Below are 22,416 nucleotides of genomic sequence, written 5' to 3' on the forward strand. Positions count from 1 at the left end.
GTTCCATCCATTTGCCTGCAAATTTCAATATTTCCTTGCTTTTAATAGCTGAGTAATATTCCATTGTGTAAATGTACCAGTTTCTTTATTCATTCTTCAGTTTATGGACATCTAGGTTATTTCTAGATTCTGTCTATTATGACTAAGGCTGTTATGAACATAGTTGAGCAAATGTCTTTTTAGTATGGTGGAACACCTTTCAGGTATATGCCCAGTAGTAGTATGGCTGGCTGAGTCTTGCAGTTGCACTATTCCCAATTTTCTGAGAAATCACCAGATGGATTTGCAAAGTGATTTTCCCATGTGCACTCTCATCAGCAATAGAGGAGTGTTAGCCTTTCTCCACATACTTTACAGCATGTGCTGTCACTTGAAATTCTTTATCTTAGCCATTCTGCTAGGATGTGGTCCTTGGCAATGGGACCCCACTATCAGTTTGCTGAAGGCAGCTCTCTGTCCTAGCATCAGCCTGGTTTGTTTGTGTATCTCCATGGAACCCCAAGCCAAAAACAAACAAAAAACCCAAACCTCAGCCAAATGCAACCCAGTGCCACCACCGGAAACTTTGCCTGGCTACAAAAGATGTCCACTTCAGACTTCATATCTTCCATTACTAGGAGTTACCTTCCTAGGTTCCAGGACGTTTCCACTGCACTAGGTTTCTACCCTCCAAAATGCTCCCCAGTTCTAGCTGTCTCTCCCTGTAATCCCTCCCTCTACACCCCTCCTGTTTCTGTCCCCACCTACCCTGACTCCACCTGCAAGATGTACTGTTTCTCCTTCCCAGGGAGGTCCATGTGACCCCACCCCACCCTGAGAGCCCTCCTCTTTACCTAACCTCTCTGGGCCTGTGGATTACAGCTTGATTCTCACTTACTTAACAGCTAATAGCCACTCATGAGTGAACGGGTGCGTTGTTTACTTGTGCACCTCACATGCCCCTGAACCCCAGGGTCAGACATTGGGATCAGATGCCCTGGATCAGGGCTTTATAGACCTTGTGAGCTACCATGTCCACATGACTCTCAAACTGCTTTGGATTACAGTATTGACACTGGGCTGCTTGCCCCAGAAGACCCCAGAAGGATACAATAGGTACTCATAGACACTGAACCACTAACCAGAGAACATGAATGGGGCAAATCCAGGCCCTTTGCACATATGTAACAGTTTTGCAGCTAGGTCTTTATATGGGAACCCTAATAGCAGTAGCAAGGGCTGTTGCTGACTCCAGTGCTTGCCTTTGGATCTTTTTCCCCAACTAGGCTATCTCTTAAAGCTTCAATGGGAGAAGTGACTAGTCTTCTTTCTTTTTTTTTTTTCCTTGTTTTTGTATTTTCATGTTTGGTTTTTTGATTTGTTTGGTTTTGTTTTGTTTGATTTTGTTGTTTTGTTTGATTTGGGTTGGTTGTTTTTGTTTTTTAAGACAGTTTTTTTTCTGTATAACAACCACGGCTGTCCTGCACTTGATGGGTAGATGAGGTTCGCCACAAATTCATTCAGATCTACCTGCCTCTCTGCCTCCCGAGTGCTGGAATTAAAAGAATGATCCATCATGCCCGGCTATGCTCATCGTCTTATCATAACTTGATATGTCAAGGCTGGTTGATATCCATCAGAGGACTCCCCTATTCTGAGGAGAAAAGGAGGAGGAGTGGACCGGGGGAGGAGAGGGGAGAGACAGGGATTAAAAGCAAAGAAGATAGGAGAAGCTGCAATCAAAATGTGAAGTAAAAAAATTGTAGTAGTAGTATTACTAATAACAATAACAATAACAATAACAACAACAACAACAACAACAATAATAATAATAATAATAATAATAATAACTTTGATTCATCAATACCAAATTGTGTATTAATGTTAAGGAATATAAATGATGTTCTTGAAAAGAAATAGAACACCTTATTGTTCATTGTTATAATATTTAAAATTAAAAAGCTGTACGGAAACCTAAGTGCACATCAGTGGATGAAGGGATAAAGATAACGTGATATGTACATAGCTGATTAGTTATTTGGTATTTGGTATTAGAACAATCTGAGTATCTAAAAATGTGAATGGATCTTTATGACTCTTTGTTAAATGAATTGAGTCAGACACACAAAAAAATGAATTTTGCATAATTCTGCTTATATGAGCAGAGAGAGAGGGAAAATGCTTCTGTGGGTTTCACGGGAGGCACAGATGGTTAATTGCTAAGCAATGGGCATTCAATTTTAATTATTCAAGAGGAATAAGTAATAGAGATCAGTCAGATAACATTTTGCCCACAGTTAACAATCAGCTAACAATATTGCACTTAGAATTTTAAGAGGTTAGATCTCATGCTAACTGTTGTTATAATAGTAAAATAAAAGCTAAAATTGTATATTAATATAAAAATTATAAGCAAGTAAGAAAATCCTAGAGAATAAATAAGAAGCATAAAAGGAACATAGTTCAATGATCATATTAGTTCTGAGATTATACAATTCAAATTAGTGTTATAATTAAATTAATGAAATAAAATGATAGCATTGTCATATGCTTAAGTGGTAAATACTCAAAAGAAAAATCAAAATCAATGACTATTGTTACATAAGAAATATAACTAAATAAGATTAGAAAAGTGTGGAGCATATGTATATTTTAAAGAAAAAATAATTTATATTTTATGACATTATTGCCAACTAAAAAACTGACTGAATTAATGCACAAAACTAGATTTTTAAGAGTCTTTGTAACTTAACATTAGTTACTTCCAGTTTTAAAAAAATATATAATGTTTTTAAATACAAATATATATGTGTAGAATTAGTGATGTATATTACAGAAAATAAGTAGAAATATCTTTTAAAAACGCATTAGTAAAATAAGACATTTAGAGACTTCATTATGTTTAATAAACTGAATAATGCTCATCCATGATGTTTAATTTCTAATCGCCAAAATCTCTGGACATTTTATCTCATGTAGCCAAAATGTCTTTTACTAGGAAATTAAATGAATCATTTTGAAATGAGGTCTTTGTTTCAACAAATGAGCCTAATGTAATAAGACATATTCCCTGTAAAGAAAACAGAGATACTGCTTTTCTATATGGTGTTTGTTCCCATGAATAATCTCTACCAATGGTGCAAAGAAGCTCATTAACTTTTCAATTTGAAGTGATGGAAGGAATATAAAATTTTACAGAATAAGATTGCAACTCACCCCAATTAGAATTTCTATAATTAATAAAGCAGCAACAAGAATGTGGAATAAAGGGAACAATTATACATTGCTACTGGAAATGTAAATTAACCAAACAATTATAAAAATCAATGTAGTGGTATGATACATTGCATATATGCATGAAAAGTTTAAATTATTAAAAATAGAACCACCATGTAAAACAGCTATAACATGTCTGAGTATTGCCTGGGGGACTTTAATTCAACATATCACAGAGACATTTTCATGTCTACAATTATTGAAGCACTATTAAAAGAGATAATGTATAGAATCATCCTATATACCAATTAAAAGATCAATGGAGATAATATGGTATATATACACAGAAGTGTTTTTGTTTTGTTTTGTTTTGTTGTGGTTTTTTTTGTTTTATTTTGTTTTCATTTGTTTGTTTCTTTCTTTTTCTTCTTTTTTAATCTACTAGATATAATAAAAATGAAACAGCATTTAAGAAAAGAAGTGGCAATGGAAATTATAACATTGAATGACAAAAGCCAGCTCATAAAACCAAATATCCCATGTTTCCCCCAATTTGTGCATCTTAGACTTCATATCTTATCATATCAAATCTTACATGCATTTTAGGTATGAAAGTAGATATCAGGTTGTAATGAGAATGGATGAGAACAGGGAAGGTGCGGAGGAGACGGGGTGTGGGGGCGTAAATACCATTAAAGTACATGAAATTCATATATTCAGATATCTTCCTGTAATACATCATTATGCATAATGAATATATGCAAATAATGTGATTTTTAAGAAAAGAGACAGTTCAATGGATTCTACTTAACAATAGAACTGCTTTCATAATTCTGACCCATCAACACAGTAAGAAATTTAATATGTGTTTTTATAAGTCTCAACATTCCTAATAATGTTCTGTAACAATAGAAAAATAATATATACTAGGAAGGTGCATGAGTATTTTGAAATTTGGTATATAGTGTATGTTTTCATAGAACCAACCACTCTCTGAGAGGGAACCCACTCCTGGCACCAGTGCCACCACTCCAGTGGTGTGAGGACCAGGGAGAACTGAGCTGATGGACGAGGAGGATTAAAGTCTCATGCAATAGGTGACTTTATTCAGAACACCCACCGTACAATGTATACTATGAAGATTAAGGAAGTTCGTATAAGTAATGTTTATATGAATTCAAGCTGTATACAGTTACAAATAGAAGCTAAGAATGACAAAACATGTTTTTCCATAGAAGCACAAAACTGACAGTTTAAACAATTTCTGATTATTAATAGCAAGCAGTAATAAATAATGTGAAATAAACAGACACTTTTTTGCTCCGCCTGGGGGGAGCGTGGAAACATATTCCCAGAATATTTCTGTGTTTTGAAAAAACTGACTCTCAGGAATTCTTATCTTTTTTGTTGAACTGTTTTCCCAAGCCTTCCAAATTCTTCTTACATGACTGCATTCCTGGGCCATGTTTCCTCAGCTCGAGTGGCCAAGAGCCTGAGACTACGTAGGCAACGAGGTAAGGGGAAAATGAAATGATACTGTTCTGCTAAAAGAACAGAGCAATAAAATGACTCCTAAAGACATTCTGTTATGAGTACATAAATCAGTTCCATTGTCATCCATCATCAAAGAAAATCACTAAAACTAACTCTGGACAATGTGCAGAGTGTGTAAGACTAAAACTCCTTCTCCGAAGTGAGATATCTTCATCATACCCTCCCCCTCAGGGATCAGGGAGCTGTGCAGGAGAGGAGGTAGAAAAATTGTTAAGAGCCAGATAGATATACATGGATGACCTCCAAGGAAACAAAGCCTTCTTGACACAATAGGACCAATGGACATATGAACCAGCAGAGACTTTGGCAACATGTACCTTCACTGAACAGGTTGAAGCCCAATGCTGAAAGGGGGGGAAAAGGAGCTCCCATCTCCAAACAAGAACCTATGTATCTCTAACTAACATGTGCTAGCAGAGGAAAATTTAGTTTTCTACAGTGGAGTCTCATTGGATATGTTAACCACAATGCAGGGTAAGCTTCATGCACAGCAAATGGCCAACCCAAGATGAACTCAATGGTATTTTTTTTTTTTAGAATTTTTTGGTTTCATATTGCTTTGTTTGGGCTTTTGGTTTGTTTGTCTTGTCATTTGATTATATGTTATAATTTCTCATTATGTGTTTTTATTTTTTATTTGTGTGTGTCTTTTTCTTTTTTCTTTTCTTGTTTGTTTGTTTGTTAGCTTGTTTCCTTTCTAAAAAGAGAGAAAAATGGTATGGAGTTCAGAGGGTGTGGAGGAGGGAGAAATTGGGAAAAGGAAACCATGTTCAGAACATATGATATGAAATATTTTCAATAAAAATAAAAAGAATTTAGCATTCATATGTATAGCCACAATAAAGTTTTTAAATGTATAGTGTAGATATTTTTCTAGCAATTTTGTAGAAATGGGTGAATTTATATAACCATAAAAAACACATGTAGGTATATGTATATTAATTATGAGATAATGCAGAACATGCAAAGCATGACAACAAAGGAGTTGGTGAATGTGAGTTTAGTAAGTTCATTAGTTGTTGACAATTTGTTCTTTTTCCCATATGATATTTTTTTTCTTCAAAGTAAGATTATAAAACCCCATTTTTAAAAAAATGTTGCTAAGATCCAGATTGTCATGTTTTATGAAGAGATCAATGTATGTGATAATTGACATTTTTAAGATGCTGTCTTTTCTTTCTGGAATATACTATTTTTTCTCTCTTTGTGTAGGTAATCTCTTAATTATGTCAGAAAAAGTCTCATAATCTACTTCATTTATAACTCTTACATATTCCTTCTTAATTGAATCATGTTATTTATTTAGTAAGATATCAACTGAAATGTCATTTTGAAATGAAAAGTTTTCTTTTCTAATTTCTTGATTCTATTTTTTGCAGTTATATTTATCTACACTTTTTTAGAATTATATAGAAAATAAATAACAATAATTATTCTCTCTCTCTCTCTCTCTCTCTCTCTCTCTCTGTGTGTGTGTGTGTGTGTGTGAGAGAGAGAGAGAGAGAGAGACAGAGAGAGAGAGAGAGAGAGAGAGAGAGAGAGAGAGAGAGACAGAGAGAGTCTGTTTGTGTGTGTGTAGTCTCTCTCTGTGTGTGTGTACTTTGGTGTAAAGCTGTACACATATATGCACATACATGTAGAAATCAAAGCTCAATCTTGATGTCATTACTTAGAAGCCCCTGGGGCCTGGAACTCACTCATGAGCCTAGGTCTAATGCAAGGAAAAATATCTATGATGTCTGAGTATGTATATTCCCATTCCTAGTACCATTTACTCGCTTGTAGCTTTATAACTAGATTTTATTTTTTATCCACTTTCAAAAACTGAAGTTATTACTTACTGAATTATTTTTACTACTATGTTATTCATTAATCTTTACCTTTTCTTCTCTCTGTTTCTGTACTATTCTTCTGTGGTTGTTTATCTATGTCTACAGTGAACAACTAACCCAATAAAACAGATTAAAGAGTCTATTTATAAAAATATGTACATTTGTATGTATATATTTTATAATATGTTCTACTTGGTTGTACAACACAGATTTTGATGGCAATGTTTACTTTGTCTTTTAGCTGTAAATATTTTATAATTTTAACATGTTTTTTTATTTTATGAATATGTGATTTATTATTTCCAGAAGTTTAATATTTTATATACAAAGATTATTGCTTTTTCCTTTTCTTACCTTGCACTGTGAGATTATTTTGTATATTTTGGATTATTTAGCGTGCATTGAAAATATCTTCATTCATCTAAGATAAAAATACAAACAATACAATTTTATTTAATATTATATGTGTATAAAAAGAATGTATTCTATATATACTCTGTAAATAATGCTAAAAGCAATTCCTAATTTTATGTTTCAAACATTAAGTTCTCCTGGTAATTTACCTTCTTGATTATGCTTTTCTGAGATAGTTCCTTAAGATGTCTGGATCATAGGAGATTTTTCATCTCTGATGATATCTATGTAGTCAGTTTACTAAATTTGTTTGTATGTGAATTGTCCTATTATAACATTCACTGTTCTTGAACTGGTGGTGAAATAGTAGACTCTGTTCTGGTAGGATGATCATGTATTTAGAAAGAATAAACGTGGTGCATTATTCAAACAGGGTCATACAAATATTGATAGGTATATGAAAACCAACTGATACTTTTACCAGAATTCACAGGCATAAATACAAGCCATAGAGGCTTTGCTTGACAAAGTTCCAAAGATGTCCATCTGTCCAGAATGTTTTCTAGATATGCAGAGCAGCTGTTGAGGCTTTGCTTGACAAAGTTCCTAAGATCTCTGGCTGATCACCACTGCCCTAAAATATTGTGTATGTTCCAGGTATAATTTTGCCTAAAAACTACTTTGAAATATGATTTTCTCCTAAACTGCCTTTCTCTCTATTTCTTAGCACTAATGAAATTCACACTGGAAAAACTTTTTCTTGATCTGTTGACTGGTAAAGGCTCTATTAATTGTAAAAGATGAGAAAACCATGATGTAATCTGTAATTAAAGAAAAAAAAAAAGAACGAATTTCACTTTAAATAAAATACCAGGGTTAGTCGAAGGAAACAAGAAAAAAAAAACACAAGAAAAATAAAGTTCTCTTCGGCTGGAAGACCTTTCAGTTTGTACTACAATTATGCCTTGGCTAATATTTTTTTCTCCACTGTTCACAGCCTCTCCTCAACAACTACTTCTTTTGACTAATTGTTCAACCAACAGTTGTTTTCCCTTATCCAGCTGTTCACCACCTGGTCAATTCTCTCTACCACAGAACCACCAAAACTATCTCTTCTCTCTTTCTGAAGCTGGTCTGCAGGAACCAGAGGTAACTGATCATAGTGACTGGTGACATAGCATCCTGTTGTCATCTACAAACCTGGTAAGTTCTTTTCAGAACTATATATTTATATTAAACAAGAAATCTTGATTTTGCACAGAAAAGAATTACAGTATTATTCAGTATGAAATAAAGCTAATGTTGTTTCAAAAGTATTCTATTACTGATATTATCACTTTGTGCTGGAGTGGAAAATGGTGTGTTCATGGGATGGAAGTGGGGTGTTCAAGGAAAGGACAATTCATATGTACGTGCAGGTGTAGACTTCTCTATAGAGTCCTGATTAACTCACTTTAGAGTAGTCTCAGATAAAATTTTTGTAAATTCTGAAATGATATCATCAAGAGATGATGAAGGACTTTCAAGATTTAAATGACTCTCACGGTGTATTATATATGATTACAGATGATAAGGTAAGCACCTAGATCACAAGAATTGCAAAGTTATGACGTTTTACTGCAAATAAAATTCACAGTCTTGTGAGAATCCCAGAGAATTTCAGGTTTATCAGTAGAAGAGGAGTAAAGCCATATTCATTTAGGCATATTATTGTAGCCACAAGGTTATTGTGTAACTCAAATGCTGATTATATACCTCCATATATGGTTGCAATTCTTGTTTTAAGAATCTCCTATCTCAATGTTGTGTAAATATGGCTCCCAAATTTTCCCCTAGTATGCCAATAAAGAAGCTAACAGTGAATCACAATCACCAAGGAGGGTAAAGAATAGGTCTGGACTTCCAGCCTGCAAGAAGAGGAGGAGTCAGAGGAGGAAATAAGAGATTCCACCTTGGAAGAGGACCAAGAAACATCAGAGGAGAGGAGCTGGAGCTGAAATCTAGAATAGGAAAAGGCTACAAAGTGCAACTATCTCTGGAATATTAGCTAGGAGGAAGTCAAATTAACTTAGAGGGTTAAGAATAGAGTAAGAACTGCTCGGTTCTTGTGCTGTGAAGCTTGTTAGGATATAGTGGGGCATGTCCATTTGATGGAATAGAGCCAACTACCACACAACAACTTGGAATCTCATTGGTGAGCAGTTTCTGGGAGGAGAAAGTTGTAGTTCCTTCATTTTACACGCCCTGCTGACACTTGTATTTGGCCCAGAGGAAGGATTTACCTATTCTCATGAGTCTCTGTGTCTGAGGCAGAGGAGTTCTTGATAGGACTGTGACCATCTCAAACAATACACATCCACTCAGGATTTCATCCACTTTACACATTCACCATTTTGATCTTATAAAAATTTTCAACTGGTACATCAGCTAGATCCAAGAAGGGTGTGTGTGTGTGTGTGTATGTGTGTGTGTGTGTGTGTGTGTGTGTGTGTGTAAAATATGTTGATTCCTATTTAGATTTCAGGGTAAAGCTAAGTTTGTACAGAAATACCACTCTAGAAAGAAGTGCCTTAGATCATCCAGCTGTGTCTACATGTGCTACAGCCAGTTTATATAAATGAGCCACTCTTACACATTTCCATCCACCTGAAAGGACTTGGGAGAGCTTGGAGCCACTTTATAAGATTCACAGAGCCTATTTTCATAGCCAAGGAAGCTGAAATCCAGAGGGAAGAATCCCAAAGAATGCAGCTGCACCCCTTGTCCCCATCACTAAATGTATAAGAAAAGCATGGAAGCTTGGTGTGATTATTGGAATCTCTTCTTACCCATGACGTTTCTGTAGACTTTCTTCATGGAACAATTTTCAGGGTTTGCAGAGACAGTTAAAGCAGAACATGAAGGTTCACATGTGAAGTACCACTCTGGACAGAGGGTCCCTAAACACCACACCTACACTCCTGTGGGAAACAGTGGACCAAGCCAGCCAACACGTATGAATTGGCCTTTGAGTCTTTTACCCCCTGGGACCCAGGAACCAAAGGCCGTGCATGCTTTATATGCTTAGGGATGAAAAAAGGCCTGCCCTGCTTGCAGCGTGAAGCAGGACCTGAGAGTGGATTATGAAAGCCAAAGCTCTGATCTGCATAGACTATTATAGGATAGGCCAGGACTGCGGCTTCCACTAAACGAAGGCTCTTATTTGCAAATGAGCCCTTGCCCCTTACTGTCCATGGATTCTGAGCACAGATGCCTTCAGAAGTTTTGACTTTTTTTAGTCAAGATGGAAGCTGGGAGTAGGTAATCACGCTACCTTGTATCCTTTTGAGAGCCCTTCACCAAACAGGGGTGCAGGTGTGGTAATGAAGCCATACCCAAGCATTCTTAGCTGCGTAGAAGGACTTGGGCTACGATGAACTCTTTTGTGAGGTATCTGGGGCCTAGAGGCTGCCTCAGCACTGATTTGTACAAATGAGCCCCAATGCATTCTTCCACATGTGGGGGACTTGCGGAACTCTGAGGCATTTCGGGAGGTTTCTGAAATACAGACTGCCACATGGAGTCTTCAGGGTTCAGGTAAGAGTTTAGGTTTGACTAGAAAAGCTGCTTTCCAACATAATGCTCCACAAAGAATGCAGCTTCATCCCCAAGGTCTACCTAGAATGCAGTGGGGTACACATGTCGGAATAAGCTCCTTACCCCTTGATTTCTGGGGACTCTCTGGTGACTCTGACCATAGGCAACACGCCATTTCAGGGGTTCCCAGAAATGAGCGACCATTTGACGGTTTTAGTCTGGATAAAAGCTGGGGAGTCACTTATGGAACCTGGATTGAGGACGTACAGGCCAAGACAGTTAAGCTAGATGTGTGTCCTTTGGGGAGTCCTCAACAAATGGGAACCAACTCGCTGGAGTGAGCCGGTACCCAGCTTTCCATATCTGGGGACTTGAGTGCCTGCCTTGGGGCCCTGCTGTGAGGTTCCTGGAGTTTAGAGGACAGCCCAGTGCTGACCTGTGGGAATGACTCCGCCCCAGCTGTCTATGTATGGAGACATGGCAGCCTCAGAGATGTTGTGTGAGCTTCCCTGCGATTAAAGACGTCACAGGGCTGATTTGTGAGAAAGTCCACCTCCCCAGTGTCCCACCCAGAAGGGAGAGGGCGGGAGCCGGCGGCAGCAGGGACTCAGCGCCATTTCGTGAGGTTCTCAGAAGGGAGGCAGAAGGGGCGGGGACTTGGTGCTTTTGGTGAGATTCCCGGAGCCGAAGGGACTCAGCACCACTTCCTGAGGTTACAGAGCAGCAGGGACTCATAGACTTTTCATGAGGTTCCCAGGGCAGTGGGAGAGGGGCCTCTGCACCACTTCATGAGATTCTCGCAAGGGAGACAGAAGGGGCAGGGACTCGGCTCGCCATTTCCTAAGATTCCCGGAGCACCCGGGACTCAGCACCATTTCCTGACTTTATAGAGCAGCAGAGACTCATCGCCATTTCGTGAGGTTCCCAGGGGGGCAATGGCAGGGACTAAGCGCCATTTCTTGAGATTTCCAGAGCCGTTGGGGCGGGGACTGGGCTCCATGTCATGAGATTCTCAGAAGGGAGGCAGAAGGGGCGGGGCCTCGACGCCATTTCCTGAGATTGCCGGAGCAGCAGGGACTCCTCACCATTTCCTGAGGTTCCCAGAGCGGTGTTGGGAAGGACTCGGCGGCATTTCGTGAGCTCCCCAGAGGGGCCGGGGCGGGGGGGTAGTCGGCGCCATTTCCTGAGGTTCCCAGAGCGGACAGGGGGTGGGTTCGGGAGGGAAGGGAGGGGCAGAGACTCCGCGCCAATTCATGAGGTTCTGGGGGCGGCCCTTGGTGCCATTTTGTGAGGTTCCCGGAGCAGTGTGGGCAGGGACTCAGCGCCATTTCCTGAGATTCCCGGAGCGACAGGGCTCAGCGCCATTTCCTGAGACTACAGAGCAGCAGGGACTCCTCACCATTTCGTGAGGTTCCCAAAGGGGTGTTGGGAAGGACTCGGCGGCATTTTGTGAGATCCCCAGAGGGGCAGGGGCGGGGACTCGGCGCCATTTCCTGAGGTTCCCAGAGCGGACATGGGGTGGGGTTCGGGAGGGAAGGGAGGGGCAGAGACTCCGCGCCAATTCATGAGGTTCTGGGGGCGGCCCTTGGCGCCATTTTGTGAGGTTCCGGGAGCCGTGTGGGGAGGGACTCGGCGCCATTTCGTGACCTTCCCGGAGCGACAGGGCTCAGTGCCATTTCCTGAGACTACAGAGCAGCAGGGACTCCTCACCATTTCGTGAGGTTCCCAGAGCGGTGTTGGGAAGGACTCAGCGGCATTTCGTGAGATCCCCAGAGGGGCAGGGGCGGGGACTCGGCGCCATTTACTGAGGTTCCCAGAGCAAACAGGGGGTGGGTTCGGGAGGGAAGGGAGGGGCAGAAACTCCACGCCAATTCATGAGGTTCTGGGGGTGGCCCTTGGCACCATTTTGTGAGGTTCCCTGAGCAGTGTGGGCAGGGACTCAGCGCCATTTCGTGACATTCTGGGAGGGTTGGGGACTCAGCGCCATTTCCTGAGACCACAGAGCAGCAGGGACTCCTCACCATTTCGTGAGGTTCCCAGAGGGGTGTTGCGAAGGACTCAGCAGTATTTCCTGAGATCCCCAGAGGGACAGGGGCGGGAACTCAGCGCCATTTACTGAGGTTCCCAGAGCGGACAGGGGGTGGGTTCGGGAGGGAAGGGAGGGGCAAAGACTCCGCGCCAATTCATGAGGTTCTGGGGGCGGCCCTTGGCACCATTTTGTGGGGTTCTGGGAGCGGTGTGGGCAGGGACTCAGCACCATTTCGTGACATTCTGGGAGTGGTGGGGACTCAGCGCCATTTCCTGAGACTACAGAGTAGCACCATTTCTTGAGGTTCCAAGAACGGCAGGGACTCTGACTCGGCGCTGTTTGTGAGGTTCCCGGGAGAGAGGCAGAAGGGGCGGGGACTCGGCTCAGTTTGGTGAGATTCTGTGAGCAGCAGGGACTCAGCGCCATTTCCTGAGATTACAGAGCAGCACCATTTCTTGAGGTGCCAAGAATGGCAGGGACTCGGACTCGGTGCCATTTGTGATGTTCCGGGAGCAGTGTGGGCAGAGCATCAGTGACATTCCCTGAGCAGCGGGGACTCAGCGCCATTTCTTGACATTCCCGGTGTGGTGGGGACTCAGCGTCATTCCCTGAGATTACAGAACAGCACCATTTCTTGAGATGCCAAGAACAGCAGGGACTCGGACTAGGCACCATTTGTAAGGTTCCCGGGAGAGAGACAGAAGGGGCGGGGACTCGGTGCAGTTTGGTGAGATTCCCTGAGCAGCAGGGACTCAGTGCCATTTCCTGAGATTCCAGAGCAACAGACTCGACGCAATTTTGTGAGATTCCCAGTGAGGCAGGGGAGGGGACTCAGTGCCATTTCTTGAGATTCCGGGAAGAGAGGCAGAAGGGGCGGGGACCCGGGACCATTTCTTTTGAGAAGCAATGAGGGCAGCAGAGGCAGCAGCAGCCAGTTGAGGTGAAAGTTTAGGGCAGAGTTCAAAACCTTTTGGATAGATAGACCCCCAAAAATGACAGTTTCGTCTCTGAAGTCAGCCTAGCTCCAAGTGGGGGTGCACCTGTGGGAACGAGCCCCTTGCCCCTTGATTTTGGGGGACTGTGTTCAGTTGTCACTTTCAGGCCTTCCGTGAGGGAGAGATGGAATATCTTGAAGGGTGGAAGTCACTCCTAAGAGTGGCCTGCAAAAGGTCGGCTTGGGACAGAGACCACGCCCCCCAACACACACAGGGACACAGGCACACACACAATAGGGTATATAATGTGAGCTGTACCAAACTGGGGTCCACGTGTCAGAATGAGCCCCTACCCCTCACTCTCCAGTGACTCTGACATATGCACCATTTTGCTCCCCAGAAATTCTGCCGGTTTTAGTTGAACAAAAGCTGGGGAGTCGGTGATAGAAGCTTGATCCAGGATGGACAGACCCAGACAATTAAACTAGATTTTTGTCCTTTTGACAGGCCTGCACTGACCTGGCGGCAGCTGACAAGGTAGAGCCAGCCTGTACCCAAGTTTCTGCTTCTGAGGACCTGGAGAGCTCTCAGCCTTATTGTAAGCATCCTTGAGTTTAAAGGACATCTCAGTGCCAACTTGTGGGAAATGGCCCCACTGCACCCTTCCAAATCCTGAGTGCTGAGGAGACACACACTGGAGGCACTGTGTCAGAGGTTCTCTGAAATGAGGGACCATGGGACATTTTTAAATACAGATAGGAGCTGAGAGTGCTTTCTCAAGTCTCTGATGGGGTGGAAGACCAGATAGTTTAGTTTTACGATGAAGCTTAGTTGCTTAGGGGTTAAGATGTTTTTAGGTCTAGATAGACATTTTAAGTTGATAATGATGAGATGAGACAGAGATTGATTTCCATTCAGAATTTTAGATGCCCCAAGATAGGAAAGATGTTGTCGTCAAGGTTGCCAAATTCAAATAGACGAAACACCATGAATGTAACATTTTTGTAATTCCTGATTGTTTTGTGGTTCTTCTTGCTGTGTGTAGTTTATTGTATATGTGTGTAATAATATACATGTAAGGTAGAAAAGGAAAATAATTTTAAAAAGCTGGTTCCTAGATGGTTAAGCCAAGATACCCTAGCTACCTTGTATCATTTTGAGAATCTTGAACCAAATCTGGGCAGACTTCCAGGGATGAGCCTGTATGCAAGCTTCTGCATCTGCATATGGGCACTTCCAGGACTAAGCACCATTTTTGAGATTCAGAGAAGGCCACACCATACTTTCTGAGTCTAGGTGAGCGATTAAGATTCGGGGGAGGGGAGGGGCAGAAAAGTCTCTTTCAGCATATATGGTCGAAAAATAGTGCAATTTTACATCAAGTGGGTCCAACTTTGGGGACTATGAACAGGAGTCATTTTAGGAAGTTCCCAGAAAGCTTTTCATCACCTCCAGGGAGGAAGTCAGACCTGAGAGTGGATTAGGGAACTCCCAGTCTGGAAGTGTCCCAGAGTATTTTAACTGTGCCCTATGGTCATATTGCTACACCAAACAGGGGCCCAGTTGCAGGAATCAGACCTTTATGTAGTCAGTCGCTGTGAACAAGAAGTAATTTATCTAGGTCCTGTTAGCCTGGGTGGTGGCTTCGCATTCACGCTGTGTAGCCAGAGGGTGGACTGCCAAGGCCCCACTCTATCAAGAGCAATGGTTCTCAGCCTGGCTTCCTGCCCCTTTAGGGGGGGCAGGGTCAAATATCAGATATCCTGTGTATCAGATATTTATATTATGATTGGTAACAGTAGCAAAACTATAGTTATGGAGTAGCAAGAAAAATAATTTCATGGTTGGAAGTCACCACAACATGAGGAACAGTATTAACATTGTGGGTTTCAACGTTATGAAGGTTAAGAAACACTGACCTAGTGGGTATCCAAATGATAATTCATCAGATCCACTTGGAGGAATGAGCGTGTTTCCATCCCTGTCCTGGCACGGAGCCCTTAAGTAGATCCCCGAAGAGGAGGGGATCTATAAGACCAGATCAAAGCTGGGATTTGGTGCCTGATGATAGAAACCCCATATAGACAGGGTCAGATAATCAAGCAGCAGCGTATTCTTTTTAGAGTCTTGCAGCAAAACCGGGTTGGTTTGTAGGAGTTACCAAGGGGTAACTTGGGGGACTCAGATGCATTTAGTGCCATTGCTGGAGGTGAGAGAAGGTCTCAGTTCTCACTGGAGGGAATGAGGCCCTCCCATACTTCCACATCCGCATCCAGGTGCTCAGGGATGAACTTTGAGCCATTTTTCAATTTCCTGGAGGGGCAATACCCCTACCGAGCTTTCAGGGTTCAAGAGAGAGCTCAGAGTAGAATACACAGCCCCTTTCACAATAGAGGGTCCTCAGGTAAAACAGCTTTGCCTCTGTTGTCAACTGGGCATCAAGCTGTGAGCTCTAATAGGAATCAGCCCCTTGCCAAGCCCCACTGTCATCCTGTGGGGACTGTATGGATGCCATTTTCCGAGGCTGCTCGTTGCGTGAGGGAAGCCATGATCACTTTGTGACTCATGTGTGAGCTGATGCAGGACTGCAGATGCTCTCCTCCATATAGACATTCCCCATGTACTCAGCTGCAGCCTTTTCACTGAGCTACGATAAATAGGAGCCCTTACTCTTAGCACTGTTCCCCTGTCTCACCCTTATGTCTACATACAGAGACTTGCAGGGCATAAAACTTTTTCTTTCTGGAATTTCAAGGCTTCCTTACTTTTAGAGCTAAGGGAGTTCAGGATGGCTTACAGAGTCTCCTGCATACATGGTCCCCAGATAATGCAGACTCAATAAATGAGGGTCTTTCTAGGGAAAAATAGAAATGTACAAGTTGGTATTTCCTAGGGGTGGGGGCTTGATTGCTTTGAGTCAGGGTGAGAGGTGAGGATGGATTGTAGAAGGCTCCAAAGCATTCAGCTTTATGCCTATTGTACCCATCTGCAGCATGAGGAGAGGCAATTTATAGGTATTAGCCTTTTCTGCTTTATGCCTGTTAAAATCTGAAAGTCAGTGTATAGAGAGAGGTCTCTGTGGTTAAAAGCACTTGCTGGTCCTGCAGGTTCAATTCTAAGTCCCCACATGCTGGTCCACAATTCCATTCCAGGCGATGTGTTTCACATAAAATACACATGCAGTCAAAACATTAATACACATGAATTTTTACAAAAGTATTCTGGGAGTCAAATAAACAAAAGGGATCAGCTGGTAAGTGTGGGAGGCCAGGGTGAGAATTTGGTGTGCCTTCTGAAGCTCTGATCCAGATGGAGGCACCCCAAATCACTCAACCCTGCCCATTTTGTCCCAAGTGAATGAAATGAGCCAAATCAAGAAGAATGAGCTTCAAGTTAGACAACATCCCAGCATCATGTAGGCAGTATAAGACCCACCCCCGGATGAGGAGATTTTGGTAACTGATAGCCCCTGGAACAGAGACCATTTTCTTTAAGAGTGCACGCCCTGGTCTAATTTATCATGCTTCAATGGATGCCCACACTCCAAAGAATATTCCATTCCATTCCATTACAAACTGGTCTCAATGGGTTAAAAAAAATAGGGCTACAAACATTAGTGTGTATAGAAGGAACTGGAACTTTGAAGATTTAGCGGAAGGGTTGCATATGATTAAAATGCAATGTACAGATTTATCTAAGAGATAATAAAATAGTTTTAAAAGAAGATTGTGCTCTGCATGTCCTCTCCAGGTACTCTTGGAATCAGGGTGAGACTTTATGGTGAGGAACCCCAAATCTATACTCCTCTGTTGTCCATTCTGCATGAAATGGGGTGGTGTGTGCTGGTAGGAATAAGCCTCCATCCCCCAAAGGGACTCTGATTTGGATAATTTTTCAGATGTAGTTGGAGTGGAGAATGCCCAGGCACCATGAAGTGAGCCCAGGCTCCATATAGTAAGACTCTGAGGGCAAGTCGAGGAGCTGCTACATTAGATCACTCATCTGTACATTGGTAAGTAGTCCTGCACTACATGCGGCTTACCTGGTCAGGGGAGTGGCCTGCTTCCACCCTAGTAGATCCAAGGTCAGAGGCTTTCTCTTAGGTCCAGGGACAAAAGAGGTGCTTGGATACAATAACAGTCAAGGTAAAATTCCAAGGATTGGCTGAGGATAGGACACCCCATATACTCAGTCAGTCCGTACATATTCCAGCATTGCCATTGCTGTCTGTCCTGCTCTGGTAAGCCTTATGAAGCCCCACCCACAGGTATAGAGGCATGTTGTATATCATGTCTGTCTTCTCTCCAAAGAAGGTGAGCCTATCCAGTGAAGGATATTATCAGAGCAGCAGAGGAGGCAGATCAAGGTTGCCTTTGGAGGTTCTCAGCATTTGTAAGCAATCTAAGTGAGTTACCATAGTGACAACTAAAGATGTGAAAAAGCTTAGCCCCTCCCCAAAGAAGAGATATAATAGCTAGCCTTCCCCACTAATGTTGCCAGTAGAGCCCTGATTATGTGGGTTCTATGTCTGTCTCCCCTGTATGCTTCATCATTTGTGCTTGGGCTTCTTTGAGGGGTGATGACTTTGTCCTAGGGGTGATTTCAGGTCAGGAGAGGGAACCGCTTGAGAACAGATGGAGGAGTCACAGGATCAGCCACATCCCAGATGTGGACTTCGGCAGGCCCTATGTGCCCACAGCACAGAAAGAAGGGCTGTACAGCCTGGCCGTGTTCTGAGGACAACACGGGGGAACACCAAGGGGCATGCTGACTTCTCTCCCTTGGGCAGGATGGTGGGAGCCTTTGGCAGGGTGAGGTGTATTGTGTCATCTGGACATAAGGAGAGATGTCAGGAAGGACAAGTCCGATGAGTGACCCTCAGGTAGACTTAGGAAATCTCGACCTCAACAGAGATGAGCCCAGCAGCACAATCCACGCAGATGTGAAGGGACACGGCACTAGCTCGGATATCAAGGAGGTAAGGAACTTGACCAGAGTGTGGACCCTAGTTAAAAACGGAGTTCCCAGGACCATGTATGGTCCAGGTAAGGACCACCAGTGGATGAGTGAAGGAAATCCCTGTCGTGGGCCCCACAAACACTCCTTACATGCCTGATCCCCACAGTCCTGGGTAAGGCTGTCTGTCAGTCCGAGGACCCTGTCTTGGTTGCAGATCAGTGGTTTCAGGGAGCTGAAAGACCTGATAAAGGGGAGTTTGACTGGAGTCATCAGAGCGAAGATCTCAGGAGTGCGGGGACTCAAGGTGAGGACTAAAGGGGTCCCACCCCTTAAACACATGAGACGACCTGCCCTCCTCTCAGCTGTGTGAGAACCCAGGGAGCAGAGATGAATCCTCTCACTTCATGTCCTCTTCCCTTTGTCTCTCAGAAATAGGCTCTGGCTTAGAGAAACTAGCCTCAGACCATCAGAGGACACTGTTTAGTCCCTGCCGTTTACCAAGGTGAGTGTCAGGCAAGTCACTCATTCCAGGACACGTGGAAAACACTGAATCAAGCCACCTCTTGCAATTGAAACTGAACAGATATGAAGCGCTCTCAATCCCCTCTATGCTATGTCAGAGAGGTGACTACCCAAGAGTCCCCTATGGGCCAGCAGAAGGGTGCTGTCCAGCCCTTGAGAGGGAAACCTGGGCGCCCAGAGTGAGCATAGAAGGCACCGTTGAAGTTAAGTAGGTTATTCCCCACCGTCCACCTTTCCCTTCCTAGTGTAAAGCTCAGTTTCCAACTAGCAGTTTGCAGCTTTGGAATGTTGTCAATAACTCCAGGTGGGGATGGGAGATGAAAGTCTTGGCCTGAGACTGTCTTCAGGTCGTATACAAGGGCAAGGCCATGTAGCCTCAGAATTTTCAGGGAGGTACATAGTGGAAGTGTATATCAAGGGTACCAACAGCCTGGATTATAGACATTCCACACTTTCTGGTCCCAAATAATTTGATGGCAGTTCCGATGGCTCGAGCTCTGTGACTTGGCTGTACCCCAAATAGCTGGATCACTTTCTCTTTGGGCCTTTTACGGTTCTAGGGCTGCTAAGACTCCTTGTAACCCTAGAGCATCACTTAACAGAAATCAAATAACAGGACTTTTTGAGGACTGTGAGAGAGTGGATGCCAGTAGAGTCTACTCACCCTCTCTCTTTCCTCACCAGGCCTGTGCATCCTCATTGCTGTGACTGGGACACTCTCCTGCCTGCTGTTACCAAGGAAAGTCACAATGGATGATCCCCAGGATACTCATCACTCCAACCTCCCAGACAGTCCTCAGGCCCAGTGGGAATTAGACAGTGCCCAGGCCACCATGGCTGCAGCAGGGGAGAAGGAAGTCACCATCTCAGAGGAGGTGTATAGTGGTGGAATACCAGGTTCTCCCCAGAGTCCTCAGAGAGCCTCCTCTCCCTCTGTGGAAGTGGAAATGGCTTCCATTCCTGGGCTCCCATCTGATGAGGCTTCCATGGAGCAAGTACAAGACATGCGAAACCCACTGTCAATGTTGCACAGTGCACTGAACATAAAAGCGTATGACTTGGTGCACTTTCTGATTTCCAAATATGAAATGAAGGAGCTCACTAGCAAGGGGGAGATGCTGGAAGCTATTGGCAGGGAGTATGAGGACTACTACCTTCTGATCTTTAGTAAGGCCTCTGAGTGCTTAAAGCTGGTCTTTGGCATTGACATGATAGAAGTGGACCCTGCTGTCCATACCTATGCCCTTGCCATTGCCCTGGGGCTCACCTATGATGGGATGCTCACTCCTGTCGTGGGCATGCCCAAGACAGGCCTCCTGATAGTTATACTGGGTATCATTTTCATGCGGGGAAACCGAGTCTGTGAGGAGGTGATCTGGAACACGCTAAAAAACATAGGGTTGCCCAGTGGGAGTGGTCCTTACCTATGTGAGGATCCCAGGAAGCTCATCTTAGGGGATTTTGTGCAGGAAGGCTACCTGGAATACTTGCAGGTGCCTGGTAGTGATCCTCCTTCCTATGAGTTCCTGTGGGGCCCAAGGGCCTGCATTGAAACCACCAAGTTGAAAGTCTTGGGGTTTTTTGGCAGCATAGCTCTGACTGATCCCAGAGAATACGCTGAGAAATACGCAGAGGCTTTGAGAGAGGAGATAGAGAGGACCAAGGCCTGGATCGCCGGGCAGATGGCACGTCTGGCTCTGACCCGCTCACGCTCTCGTGCACAGGCAGGGTCCATCTAATGTCAGGTCAGGCAGAGTCAGTCATCCAGGTACCAAGCCATCATTTGAGAGCTGGTGGGAGGAGCTGCAAACCATTGTAGTTTTAATATTCTGTTGATGTGACTTGGATTCTTGATATGCCAAAATGTTAACACTCTTACTTGAAGATCCACTAGTTTTAAGTCTTTAGTAATACATGCACTGTTGTTCATTCGGGGTTGGAGAGTCTTATTATTTTGAAAACAAGTGAGAATGATTTAAGTCCTAATTTGTAACATGTCACAGATACCAGTGACATTGAAAGTGGGATTTCCTGGACAATGCGAAAGAACTTGGCATTAATTTGAACAAGAATAAAATTGTTATTGTTTGATTGTCTTACAGCGTTTAGTCTCTCATTCTGGTTAACTAATTAAAAATAAAACTAAAAAACTTGAGTGGAACTTCTTACCCCCAAACCCTCACTGAGTACCTATTCTTTGCAGAGTTCCTTATTAGCAGTGGGGCATGGCAGAAGCCAGATCTCTCCTTACCATGGAAAAGTAAGATAGAGCATAAGCCAGGGCTATGGTTTTCTGTACAGAGTGTAAGGACAGGATCCACAGCCCAGTCGATACAGCTAGAGGTTCTTTCAGACCAGAAGCAGTAGAATAAGAGGCTTGCAAAAGGGTTCTGGGGCAAGCATCCCAGTGTCAGTACTGTAAACCAAAGCAGTTTGAGAGTCATGTGGACATGGTAGCTCACAAGGTCTATAAGCCCTGATCCAGGGGATCTGATCCCAATGTCTGACCCTGGGGTTCAGGAACACATGAGGTGCAAAAGCAAACAAAACACCCATTCACTTATAAGTGATTATTAGCTGTTAAGTAAATGAGAATCAAGCTGTAATCCACAGGCCCAGAGGGGTTAAGTAAAGTGGAGGGCTCTGGGCATGGGGTGGGGTCACAGGAGAAACAGAATATATTTTGCAGGTGGAGTCAGGGTAGGTGAGGACAGAAAGAGGAGGGGGTGGAGGGAAGGATTACAGGGAGAGACAGCTGGAACTGGGGAGCATTTTAGAGGGTAGAAACCTAGTGCAGTGTAAATGTCCTTGAACCTATGAAGGTGACTCCTAGTAAATGGAGGATATGAAGTCTGAAGTGGCCATCTTGTAGCCAGGCAAAGCTTCCAGTGGTGGGACTGGGTTACATTTGGTTGAGTTGTTTTGGTTTGGAGTTCCATGGAGATACCCAAACAATCCAGGCTGGTGCTAGGACAGAGAGTTGCTTTCAGCAAACTGATAGTTTGGTCCCGTTGCCAAGGACATCACATGGCACATTTCATGTAGAGAGGTTGACCTTGTGCAAGGAGTCTCCACTCCCACTTTCTAGTCTTCGTGCAGGAAGATACACTGCGGGCTACAGAAAGAGAAACCTAGACATGAACTCAGTCACAAACCCTTCAATGACACGAGAGGGAGCCCACCCCCTACATTGCCTGGATGTTCAGCAACTGGAGATTGGATAGCCCAAAGACCTAGGGTAGAACCAAACACTACTGGGCTAAAAACAAGTCAATGAAATGATTCCTAATGATAGTCTGGTATACTCATAGATTGTTGCCTTTTGCTGTCACCATCATCATCATCATCAAAGAGGCTTTCTCTGCTTGCGTATGAGAGGGTATGTAGAGACCCACAGCCAGCCCCAAAGTCTCTATTTGGGCCCCTTCCCTAAAAACTCTGGAGACCCCCTGGAAGATGG

General features: G+C 43.3%; 2 protein-coding genes across 8 annotated transcripts in view; one reads left to right on the top strand and one right to left on the bottom strand.

The window, feature by feature from the left end:
* Positions 1 to 11,528, bottom strand: part of LOC311602433 (melanoma-associated antigen 10-like) — a 306,945-nt gene extending 295,417 nt beyond the window's left edge. For both annotated transcript variants that reach the window (XR_014780743.1, XM_084790492.1), the window contains exon 1: positions 11,502 to 11,528. The gene's annotated coding sequence lies outside the window, so the exon portion shown is untranslated. The remainder of the gene's footprint in view (positions 1 to 11,501) is intronic.
* Positions 1 to 21,052, top strand: part of LOC311602432 (melanoma-associated antigen 10-like) — a 306,883-nt gene extending 285,831 nt beyond the window's left edge. The window contains exons 2-8 of one of the 6 annotated variants that reach the window (XM_084790487.1): positions 12,196 to 12,271; positions 13,983 to 14,073; positions 17,374 to 17,487; positions 18,265 to 18,453; positions 18,649 to 18,738; positions 18,864 to 18,936; positions 19,641 to 21,052. In XM_084790487.1, coding sequence (XP_084646613.1) covers positions 19,706 to 20,695 — 990 coding nt within the window. In that variant the 5' untranslated portion in view covers positions 12,196 to 12,271; positions 13,983 to 14,073; positions 17,374 to 17,487; ... (2 more) ...; positions 18,864 to 18,936; positions 19,641 to 19,705 and the 3' untranslated portion in view covers positions 20,696 to 21,052. Of the gene's footprint in view, positions 1 to 11,547; positions 11,647 to 12,111; positions 12,272 to 12,541; positions 12,632 to 13,982; positions 14,074 to 17,373; positions 17,488 to 18,264; positions 18,454 to 18,648; positions 18,739 to 18,863; positions 18,937 to 19,640 lie in introns of those variants that run through there. The other 5 variants (XM_084790489.1, XM_084790490.1, XM_084790486.1 and 2 more) reach the window with 5 other exon arrangements.
* The last annotated feature ends 1,364 nt before the right edge of the window (positions 21,053 to 22,416 follow it).

The sequence above is a fragment of the Acomys minous genome (assembly GCF_964271855.1).
Source record: "Acomys minous genome assembly, chromosome: 7".
Lineage (NCBI taxonomy): Eukaryota > Metazoa > Chordata > Mammalia > Rodentia > Muridae > Acomys > Acomys minous.